At 38.1% G+C, this 12,296-nt stretch overlaps 1 protein-coding gene across 3 annotated transcripts in view; it reads right to left on the bottom strand.

The window, feature by feature from the left end:
* The window catches only part of SLC24A2 (solute carrier family 24 member 2), a 119,078-nt gene that overhangs the window by 55,381 nt on the left and 51,401 nt on the right, over positions 1 to 12,296 (bottom strand). For 2 of the 3 annotated variants that reach the window (XM_074931744.1, XM_074931747.1), the window contains exons 3-4: positions 1,575 to 1,613; positions 407 to 515 (exon numbers count right to left, since the gene is read on the bottom strand). In XM_074931744.1, the coding sequence (XP_074787845.1) occupies positions 407 to 515; positions 1,575 to 1,613 (148 nt within the window). The remainder of the gene's footprint in view (positions 1 to 406; positions 516 to 1,574; positions 1,614 to 12,296) is intronic. The other variant, XM_074931745.1, reaches the window with a different exon arrangement.

The following is a 12,296-nucleotide window of genomic DNA, read 5'->3' as shown; positions in this document are numbered from 1 at the left end:
TATTCCATATGACAAATTACCCACCATTTTTGGCTTTTTTTTCCTTCATGTACCAAAATCAGAACTAAGAAAGAAAACATAAACACCCCACCACAAAAGTATGAGAGAACAGAGTTTTTTTAACTTTTAAATTGTTACTGAATCCAGAGATGAAGCAAAACAGTAGTTATGATATTCATCAACCAAGTGATCAGTTTTAGTTAGCACTGCAATGAACACATTTCCTAAGTTGCAAGTCTTGGTGGAAGTATGTATACCATGCCGTAAGAGTGCAAAACTCAGAAAATTCAGACACATTCAGAAAAGACTGATGAAAGCAACAGAAATTCGAAAAACAGTTTCATAGGGAGAAGGGAAGTATTTGTTTGATTTTGCAGCAGAAAAACAAAAGAATTAATAGGAATACCTTCAGCAAGTGGGTCAAGTGTGTGAATCATGAGCTGGAAGATGCTGTTCCTCATTAGACTGTTGTGAAGAGATGCAGAGCTTCCTCCCCGCTGGAGCCGTGGCTTCGTCTAGATGAAAGAATAAGGGAAAGAATTTAGGGTTTTTTGGTTTTTCTGTGGAAACAGGTCTGAAACACTATGAGTTAATTTCACATCTCACTACAGTGGAACATTTTCAACCATCACCTATGGGAGATTATATTAAACTATACACTGTATTAAACATTGACATATGCATAGACAATTTCTCTGGAGGGGATGGATCATCAGATTAGTCATTAGTCTCACAGGGAAAAAGCAGGGAAAAAGAATACCCTGTGAAAACTCTTGAAGTGTTACGAAAATAAAAATGTCATACTTGTATCATGAAGAATTCATAATTTATTTCTTTTTAGAACTTTGTGATTGAATCCCTGAAGTAGATTCTAATTTTTATTGTTTTGGTACATTGCAAATATGCATAATACCAAAATTATAGAGAAAAAGCGCAGATAGTACCCTATTTCAATGGCAAAATCCTAAAGCTCAGGGTGAAACATATACCTTGCTTTGGTTCAATCCATTAACTACTGGTTGCAAAACCAGACTGTGAGTGTGGAAGGCTGTGCAGACACCTAGAGCAATGGAGCTAAGATACAAGCATCTTTTACCTGCTTTTAAAGAAATTTAAAACATATTCTCAGGTTCTTTTCCCCATGCCATTGTCTAGTACAATAATCAATGCATTTAATGTATCCCATAGAGTAAGACTACTTTGTGGAAAGCTGTCTGCTTGTTTCAATAAAAAGGATAATCAGACCCAACAGGCTGCTGACTAATAAGCCCCTGAAATCCAATTATAGGGAAAAAAGCAACCTTGAAGAAAATAGTATTTTGCAATAATACATGGTACATGGATTAATCTTTGGTGTTATACAAATAGTAAAAGAAAAATTACAGAAACTGAACACAAAAATTAATTCACTGCTTTATCTTTGAAAAGAAATTATTTAAATTCTATTAGCAGCATAGGAGGGGAAAGAAATCCTAGTAATTTAGAAAAATGCTGATGTCTGCAAATCAAAGTAAGATTTGTCTCACCATCCTCCTGAGAAATAAATGCTTAGACACATATTAATTGTTGCCTACCGTCAGTGTTTGGTCATCCTTGTTGCCAGAATTAGGTGACTGCATGAATGGGAAAAAGAACAAAAAGAAGTATCAGATGGAGCATGCAAAGAATGGAAAGGCAGTGAAACACCACAGATGTCTGATTCTATGAATGCTGTTGTGATAGGTTTTTGTTAAACACTTGAATTAAAGCATCCTAGTGATCAAGTAAATCAGAGTAAATTCAGACTGCAATGTTGCAGGAGTCTTCTATTTTCGTCAGTTTCTTGGACAGGAGCTGTTGTCACTTCTGTGCTTGGCACACAGCAGGAAGGCTGCAGATCATGATGTTCACTTCATACAATTATGCTGGGAGGGAAACTCACTGTACGCCAATCAGTTTGATAGAGCGAGGACTGAAAAACTAAAAGTGGTAAGAAAGCTAGGATGGACCAACTGTTTCAATGAAAAGCCTCAAAAAGGAGTAACATTACTTGCTATTTTGCAGGAAAGGACTAGGCAAGGAAATGAAAAAAGGTGTTGCAGTTTAACCACTCCCCACAAATGGCCGTTTAGCCCAAACTGGCAGCTCTGGTCAAGGGCAGGCAACTTGGCACATACTGCTCTGCCATGAAGGAAAATGAGACAGTGGATGGATTTTAAAGGCAACTAATGCTTTCAAGCAAGTGATGTATCCTGGAAATGATTCATGATTCCTATGTCCCATACCTAGAACAACTACAGCAGAACACATCACCAGGAGACACTTCTGAAGAAGAACAGAATTTGCACTGAAAACAAGCAAATGCAAAATTTTGTATCTGCTTTGTAGTCCCGAGTCCTGAATTAAAGTATTAATTCTTTAATAGAATTAATCCTTGTGTTAAACGGGAAGTCAGAACTTTTGTCAATGGAATGTTTCTATGACAGCTTGAAGGTTTTTTCCTTTTCTAGTCATTCTGCTTATCCTGAGGAAGTAAAAGAATAACTACAACTGAACTCTTTGTCAAAAGTTTACACACACCTCCTAGCTGTGAATATTAACTTGAAGAAGAGATAATGAGGCAAAGAAAAGATCTTTGTTCTGTTAAAGGAACTACCTGTCACCTCTGAACTCCTGCAAGAAATGGTTAGAAAAAAAACGTATTACACCTCTATTGAAGACAGCCATCATGGAAAGAATTTTTAATGGAGTATAAAGAAAAGAAAAATTAATTTTAAAATCTGTGTTCTAAAATGTCATTAAAAGTGGATGCATGTTAGAAAACTTTTGCATACTGTGTGTATATACATATATATATATATATATGTATAGTGTGCCTGCACATGCTGTTTAAGATACAAATCCACACACACACTTGCAAATCCATGATTTATTTTTGCATAGTTTGAGGAACCTTCATGGGAGGGAAAATTTATCTTGCAGCTAAATTTGCAAGAAATAAAAAAGGACAAGCCAGGAAAAGGTCTTCTTGTCTCCAAAGAAGTGATTTAGGACAGTCAAGTCTTAAAGATCAGCCGGTATAGTTACAGAAGTAAAGTTTGTGAGATGTGGATGAGTGTTCAGAACTAGAACTTTAACAAAAGTTAAAAAAATATTATTTGGGAGTTTGAACTTTTGAAGATAGGAAATTTGTTTCTCAATTTTAATATTGAAAGACATGAGAATATATATTAATAAATCTGAGTAATTTGTCATTTCTACCTGTCAAAGGGCTGAAGAATGTCACTTTTCTGACAGCCAAGAGGAGTTGAGGGCATTCAGCATGCCTCAAAAATACTAAGCATGCTCTAGGCTTAATATAAGGGCATTCCTAAAAAAAAAAAAAAAAATTCATGTTGAAGAAAACACTGTCATTTACTTAAGGGGGAATGGGATGGAAGATGCATGAATGTATAAAAACAACTAGATGACAATTTGTACCATATAATTTAATTTGTAAAAGATAATTATGTTATAAAGAGAAAGAATAATGAAATACATTTTGCATATATGTTAAGGAAATAAAAGTGAAAAACACATTTGAAGTAATTTAATTCTTTGTTAATATGGAAAGGGATATAACACCAACAAACAGATTTTTTAAATTGTTTTTTCCACAGATGATTAGTAATGTAATTGTTTCTGAGTTTAACTTGCCAGTCAAGTTACATCCTAGAAGAAATGTTCAAGACTGGAATATAAATAGAATTTTAAGGCAGAAATGCCTCCACAGTTTTAAAAACAGGAATGTAAACAATGGTTTGACATTTTGGTGATACTAAATACTTATAACTCCTGGATTAACAATAATAATACTTTAAAATAGTGTTTTAAACTATGGTAGTGAAAAGTTATGGTGTTGCTGTTTACTACATGTAATTGATTACATTTTCTCCCCATTAAGATGGCGAATTAAACTATTTTCCAATTGTTTACCTTGAGTTTTCATTTACATGTTCACTGCTATGTAATTTGGGTATTGCACATTGCATGGCAAAGTATTCTAAAGCATTATTTTTCCCTTGTAGAAACATTTAGTATTCAGACATTTTATACAACTTGTTAATTTACAACAACACTTAAAAACAGGTCCAAGGTTAAAATAGTTGTGTTTCTTTGCACTGGGAGTGAATACTATGTATATGTGGACATACTGAATAGTGATTTCTTGAAAGAAAAGACACACTTTCTGTACAGATAAATTTGCTCTTAAATCATGACTGCTGTTACATGTCAGTTTGCTCAGGATCAGAAACATACAGAATTCCATGTCATCTGTGCATTACATATATTTCTGAAGGAATTACTAGTAATAATATTATCCTTTGTAATTACATGTTATTATTTGTTTGAAACCATGAATGTATTAGTTTTGCAAAATTAAAGTAATGCATTCTAGTATACCCTCATTCAAAAGTATCTGTGTCACAACCTCTTATTTTTACGTTTTTATCAGAATTATAAAAAGATTAATCATGAGCCAGTTCACTAATTTTTTAGAGGATTCACCAAAATATTTGTTCATTGTCCTGCATGCCATGGAGTTTGTCCTTCCTCCTGCCTGTATTGGTTAATGTCCCGGGTTTTAGTGAAGGTAGGGCATTTTTGGTAGCAGCACAGGGGACTACAGTGGTGCCCCCCCCTGAGAAGCTTCTCAAAGCTGCCCTGACTTCAAGTTGGACCCATCTCTGGCCAAAGCTGGAACAGTTAGCAATGGTGGCTACACCTCTGTGATAACATATTTAAGAAGGGGAACCTGGGAGGAGGAGTTGGAGTTGTGAGGAGACATTGCGAAAAGAATATCTCTGCAAACACTGAGGTCAGTGGAAGAACGGAGGAGGAAATGGATGAGGTGCACCAGAACAGAGTCTCCCTGCAGCCACTGGTGAGAGGGCAGGCTGTCTCCCTGCCACCCATGGAGGTCACTGGTGGAGCAGATGCTGATTTGCGGCAAGGGGGCCCCACACCAACCCAGGTGACTGTGCCTGAAGGAGGCCAGGACCCTGTAGGAAGAACCCCCCTGCTGTTGTAGTTTGGCGCTGAGAAGATTGCAACATGCAGGGGTGACCCGCACACCCATGGGAGCGATTCCTGTCTGAGCTGGTTTGTGGAGCACTGTCTCCTGCGAGAGGGGGACTGCGCTGTAACAGTGGAAGAATGCCAGAAATTACCCACCTTGACGTGGAAGAAGCGGCAGGACTGACCGCACTTTCCATTCCCTTCCCCCTGCACCTCTGGGGAGGAGGAGGTAGAGATACCGGGAGCAAAGGTGAGGAAGGAGTTGGGGGAAGGTGTTTTCAAGATGTGTTAAAGCTTCTCACAGTCCTACTCTGTTAAGTTGTTGTTGTTGTTAGTGTCTTGTATTAAATTTATGTTCTTTTTTTCTTCCCCTAACAAGTTTGTGTTTTGACCATGACCATAATGGATAGATCATCCCTTCCTGTCCTTATCTTGATTCCTGAGCCTCTTGGGTTTTTTTCCCCTTGTCAGCATTGGGTGGGAAGGGGGAAGTGAGCAGCTGCATGGTGCTCAGGTGCCCTCTGAGCTCAAACCACAATAGTGATCATGTATTCGCTCCATCTTTGCTAAGAAATGGTTTGCAGTACCCTTTTCACACAGCTCTTTTTCTCAGTGACGTAAGTCCATCAGTGAGGCATTTCCATAAGCCTGGAAACTTCTTGACTTCTTCGGGAATGTGTGTTCTTGAGGAACAGGCTCCTGAAGTAATTCATGCAAGAGATGATGCCTCACTAACTACATGGCGAATATCCTCATGCTTTCCTTTAAAATAAAGGGCATAATGACAACCAAATGAGGAGCAGAATCTCTAAAAAGCTCTATGTATTTGATAGAGAATGTCCTTGTTAATAAAAGATGGCTAATAACTTGAATAATTTATTAGATTGTGTATTCCAAAACCAGATCAGAGAGTTGATTGCTTGCAGCTCTAGCAGTTGCTGCTCTAGTTGAAGCTTCCATGTTACAGTTTCAATAGCCTGAAACAATTACAGAACTCGACTCCCCACCTTCTTCCCTTAAGAAAAGCAGGCTGTCAAACAACAGCAAGAAAAATGTAACTGGATTCCAACACCCTTCCTACAGTGTGGGGTCACATCTCTTTCCTGCTCGATAAATCTTTTTCAACTATAATAACTAAAATTTGGGGGGGGTGGGGGGAGGTGGGGGGGTGTTTATCAGCTTTTATGGGAATAATGAAAGTTCATGATGTTTGGCGCCTGGCAGTGTGGTGCTGAATGCAAAATGGTGTCACTAATCGCTGTAGAATATGAGCCCAGATGGGGTTTGCTAAATTGTCTCAAGATGTTTTATAGTGAAGGACTTCTGCTACTCTCTCTTCCTCCTGTTTTCAAAAGAGGCATCGGGACTCTGCAATTTTATACCTATCAGTGAGTCACTGCTTGTCAGTCCTAAAGTAAATTACAGGTGACAGTTTTAGTGGTGCACAGGGCTCTCTAATCTTTGCAAGACACTTATGCATAAGGTCTGCATTTTTTTTGTTAGGCTGAACTTCAGAAAAATGAGATGCGTTTCAGAGGCAGCCACTGAAATCAATTTAGTTGACTTCAGAGGGTCTAGACCAGTTCTAAAAATCAATATCCTAAGGAGCAGTAGCAATGTACTTGGAATAGAACTGCATTTATTTGAAATTATATGACAAGTTAGGTTAACGTTTCACTAAAATCCAAATCAACAAATTCAGCTAGACAGATTTCAGAAATAAGCTCAATGAACTCAGTGAAGGAACCAAAAAAAATTAAGTAAGGTATTATCTAGTTATCTTAATACTTACATCTTTGGATTTTACCAAATTATGCCTTAGACCTCCTTTCTGTGAATATCCCAAAACAATCCCATGTTACAACCCTTGCCTACTCTACTGATGGGTAGGCTTTATATGGTTGGCAGGGAGCTGAAAAGTGCAAGTCCTAATGGTCTCAATACACTTAAAACTAAAATTCTTCTAGATATCTGTGGAACTAAAAGCTGACCATCACCACCACAGTCTACAGAAGCTCTGCCAGATGCTGCAACGGGGCCAGTATAGTTACTAACTGATGGTGATGCATCTCATTGCCCACTCTCTAGATTCATTATGTAGAAAGGCTGCAAGTGGCTGTAGGGGAATATTTCTGCATTTAAGCTATAGTAAACTGATGGTAAGCATTTTAACGTACATATTACTGCTTAGTAGGTCATTACCTGAATCTGGTCTATGAACTAACACTGAGTACAGAACCTTGGATCTCATCCAAAATGGAGGACAAAAAAGCTTTAGTAAGCACACTGTAGAAAAATATACTAAAATTCCCTTTCATTTTGCCTTCTTCCTTCCTTTCACCTTTCTCTTTACTAAAATTAAAACAAGGAGTTCTACCTAAAGAAACAGACTTCTATATGGTTGTACAACAAAAATGGAGAATTTGTTCAATTAAGCTTGAACTTCTAAAGACATTGAGCTAGACCATCAGACTGAGATATCTGGCAGCATTTACAACTGCCTGTTTACATGTACCTAGTGTGAAAGTTGTAGCCCTGGGCAAAACACAACAGCTTGTTCATTCGGATCAGTTGCCTCTTTTATGCCAGTCTATTCATGCAATTACCCAACGTACATACACATAGTGAATCCTCATAAATGCTCAGAAGAGATGCATCTTAGCTGATGCAAGCAGTGACAAATGGATGGTTTAAGGTATTTTTTGCTAAATCACATGCTAAATTAGGTCAAGTGATTTAATTCCAGGGTTTTATGCATATCTTTACATGAAATAGGACTCTTCCAGTCAGTCTGTAGGACCAATCATATATTTAGTCATTTGACGTGTAAGAAAGTCTGAGTCTGCCCATGTCTCTTACCTTCTCTGAACTTGCTTAAAGTCAGGTATCTTTGGCTTAGGATGGCAGTGTAATAGCTCAAGCTTAAAGACTTGATGAGTTTTTAATCACCTTAGTGTCACAAGTAATTAGGCAGTTTTAAGTTGTCCTCTTATCCTCATTTCCAGAATTTTCAATGAAGTAACTTTTTGTTATTTTTTAAATTATATACAATCGCACCATACCTCTGTATGTCTATGTAACATTCAGGGGGACAAAAGAATCTTTAATAAAAAAAAATTTAAAAACCATGCAAAAAATAAAGCAACATACTTACAGCAGTCATTAGATACATGCACAAAACATTTGTTCACAAGTGACAGCTTAAGAACCTCAGTATGGATTTATGTGGCTAGCTTTAAAATACCTGGATTTAAAGTGTTTAGTATGCTGCTTCTCATAGATAATAGTACATAGGAAAGCATTAGTAAGAGTTTCAATATTAAGATCTCAAAATTTTAAAAATGTCTAAATTAAAATCACCCATGAAACAAGCTGCAAATTCTGGGCAGGGGGCTGGGAAGGTTTTCAGCTGAACTCCAACTACAGCGTAGAGGCTACTGACAGGAGATGCCTGCTCTTCATTTCTTACAACTCAATCAAGCATGAATGTCTTAGTAAGAAGCCAGAAAAAAAGCATTTTCTAGGACTCCTGCTTACGTAAATACACAAAGGATCTACTACAGATTATGCAGGTTTTAGAGTCTGCCTTACAAGTAGTCACAATAATTCCCAGATAGTGTTTGACAAATCTGAGTGCTTGCTCATGCTATGCCAATTTGCAGCTACAGAATAAATCACACTGCAGTAAATTGGTTGTACATTGCAGAGGATTCATCACAAGGGCGAAAAGGCTGCAGTTTCACTGCCTTTCTGCCTCCAGCATCCTGGAGATCCTGAAGGACTGGGCAGCTCCAGCTGCAGAGAAGAACTTAGCCTGCACAGCCTGTAGGGAGGAAATGCTGAATATGGGCATCCTCAACTGCCCTAGTCATGTCCCCTTTCCACAAAGCTCTGCTTACTTCTCTGTCTTATTTCACAGCTGCCTCTCTGCTTCAGGTGACTTTTTGTCTTCAAGGTCTGTGCCGACTTTGTTGTCAGGTGGCAGAAACTCATACCAGATCTAACACTCAGCATAGTGACTGCAAGAATGTAATGAAATTTGAGAGGGGCATTTAACACAATGAATGATATTGAGAAAGCCAGCTGAGCATTGTTAGTGGTTGTACAATGCTGGCCCTTAAATAAGACAAACAGAAAGGCTTGGCATGCTGAATCTATTCTGTAGGACTACTTTTTCCATGAAACAGTAATAACATTTGAAGTGGTTGACCTCACACATTTTAAAAAAGAGAGCACAGAGAAAGGAAAGCATCACCAAAACAGGTAGGATGATGCTTAAGGTGCAAATGTTTCAAACATCTGTGCTTCAAAATGTAAAATCCTCAGTCACTGGGAGTACAATGCCAGCTCTAGGCTGCAGGACTCTGGGTGTCAGTTTTACATCAGCCTAATAGGCAAAAGCCAGCAGCTGGCTTTTGTTCCTCCATTTTCCCATCTGTAAACTAGGAATAGAGACACTATTTGTAAAGAACTTTTTTATGAGGAAGAGGGTAGATTGCTTTAGGGGCAGGTTACCAGATATGACTGCCTTCCATTCAACAGTTAGCTGTACTCTTTGGGTTTTGCATCTTCCACTGAGCACAACATATATGTTTGTTGCAATAAGCTACAAAGTAGAACTTTTCTGAGAGCAATAGCTATGAGATCGAAACATATCTCTTGCAATATTTTGTTATCTAGCAAACATCAAAGATTTTTTTTATTTTTGGACTGTTTATGTCTCTAAGGTCTGAGACTATGGGTATACAAGATTATATGACAGTCAATGCAATCAAAGCACACAAAACACTTGTACTTTTTACATCCAATAGGATGTTAGACTGATTCTTCAACATCATAAAAGGAAAAACAATGAAAATATGTGTGGTTTATTTTTTTATTCATGCACTAACTGGATTATATTACACTTTCTCAGTTTTAAAATGTGAGACTAGACATTAAATCTGAGGCAAAATGAAGTATTACTAAAAGCAAATAGCTTAACTTTGCATATTTGACCCAACAGTATTTCCAGACTGTCTTTACAACTGACACTGAATGTCATCTGCCTTCATATTAATTCTTCAGATAGCCACTTTCAGCTATTTTCACCACTGTCTCTTAGGTCTTTCTGATCATCCAAAACATGCAAATGCCATCTAAGGGTTTATCTTATACCTGGAGAGGCTGTAAGAAAAGATAGGGAGAAAAACTGTTAAGAATAAATAGAAAAGAAACTTTACAGAGCAACCTGTATATGAGACACCAGCACTTACTGCCAGTAAGCCTGACAGAGCTGTGGACATAAAAGCAAGTCAGAATTTCCAAATTTCATCTACAACCATAAAGCAAACCAAATTGTTTTCTTCTCATTAGGTGAAGAAAAAAAGGATCACATTAGCTTCTGTCTTACTCTGATTCCTCCTGTGTTTTAACTATTTTTCTAAAATGTTCTGCTTTCATTAAGATGAAAGAGAAGACCTGTGGCTTTGAAATCAAGAGCATCCCTGTACTGTGGGATTCTGGACACCACCAGGCATGTGTTCTGGAGAATCTGCAGCATGCACATGCCAGGTTACTTTTAACTCCTTTGGAACCAAGAGAAGAAACTGAGGTGGAAAGACCTGAATGTTTCTAAAAGCAGAGCTACAACATCAAGAACTTAAATCATACCTCCTCCATTTTGACTCTCTGTTTGGACACCTCATTTGGGGAATTATGTCCTACATGGCATAGCAAAGGATAGACAGAAAATTTTTGTGCTCACCTTCCTTCATCAGCCTGCTATTTCACACTACCTTTCGTACTATTGATTTATCCTGCAGCTATGAACCAGATGCCTGCAGGTAAACAATTGCTATACATAATGCAGAAACAGTGGTTCTGCTGCTCTCCTCTGCAGAGCCTGGTCCTCCAAGAATAGCTTCCTGTTATTTAAGGTAAACCCACAGTGCCAAGGAGAATTCCCACTGTGATCAAAGAGAATAAAGCATTAGGGGAAACAGATGCTGTGGAATTAGGGAGGAGAGAATCATGAAAGGGTGTAGCAGGGAACTACAAGAAAGCGTGAGAGAGTTCATGGTGAAACAGAGAGGGTGGCAGCCTAAAAAGTTAGCGGCCCTAGCTCAGGCTCTTATCTGCCTTCCGCTTCTCTTTCCGATTTACAACCTAGGACAAACATTTCTTTACCTGCAAGGTGCCATGTGAGCTTCGTTGCAAATCATGAGATTTCTCAGAGACTTGCTGAGATATGTTATTTTGGATACCAGCCAAAATCACAATCTGCAAGGTCTTTCAATTAGAAACTCACAGTAACTCCATCCATCTTTTATGTAATCCAATTTCACTACAAAAAAATGTAAAAGTCTGGTTTCTCTAAGCACTGCAGGAGTAACAAGCAGGAGACCATGCCATTAACCCCAGATATAAGGCTCCATTTAACCAAGAGTTGCTCCCCAAATGCTCAGTCCACGTCTATCTTTTCCTCTCATGATTTTTATCCCTGAACCTGTGCTTCTTTCATCATGTCTTGTACTTTCCTGCTGCCTTTATTCCTCCTCAGTCTTTGGCAGGCATGTCACGCAATGCCCCTGGAAACCCAGTCCACCATGAACACATCTTTTCCAGGGACTGGCACACCTCTCTATCTGAGACGGACGATCCTACTGTTTCAGCTATCTCCTTTCATCAAGAAGTGTGATCATAACTATATGAATTTATCAAGGAGAGGGCTATTATACCCCACTGGTTTCAATATTGTGCAGCTCCACTAGGCTTTCTTCTGTGTAAAAGGTACATGAAATGGAAGGATCAGGGGAAGTCGTTAACAAAAACTATGTCCTTGTGTTAAGTGAAGTCACCATGACAGAAGGGATATGGAAACAAGACTTGGACTTGCATAGCAAAGCTGGGCCCTCATAATGAACTACACTGGGTGTGAATTAATAGAAATAAGAATACATTCTGATCCTCAGTATAAATACTTTCTGATTATTTAATAGCCAAACTCCAGTTCCTGTGGCTACGTTATATGTTGGTGTGTTTTTGGCTTTAATGACATTCTAATGTAAATCCATGTTTTCAGATAAAGCACATACTGCCGGATATACAAAAATCTGGTTCCCTAGGATAAAGCTTTAATACAATTAAATTAGTCACATAAAGAAAATGGTAAGACAGGGCAAGGTACACCAGAAATCATTATGTACTTTGCGGTCTTAAACTGTCTGGAAATAATCCATAAACTATTTTTTTGTTTTATAGAAAATTCTCATTACTAT

This window comes from Athene noctua, chromosome Z (genome assembly GCF_965140245.1).
Source record: "Athene noctua chromosome Z, bAthNoc1.hap1.1, whole genome shotgun sequence".
Taxonomy (NCBI): domain Eukaryota; kingdom Metazoa; phylum Chordata; class Aves; order Strigiformes; family Strigidae; genus Athene; species Athene noctua.
Note: the sequence above shows the minus strand (reverse complement) of the source record. Positions and strands in the feature narration are given on the sequence as shown.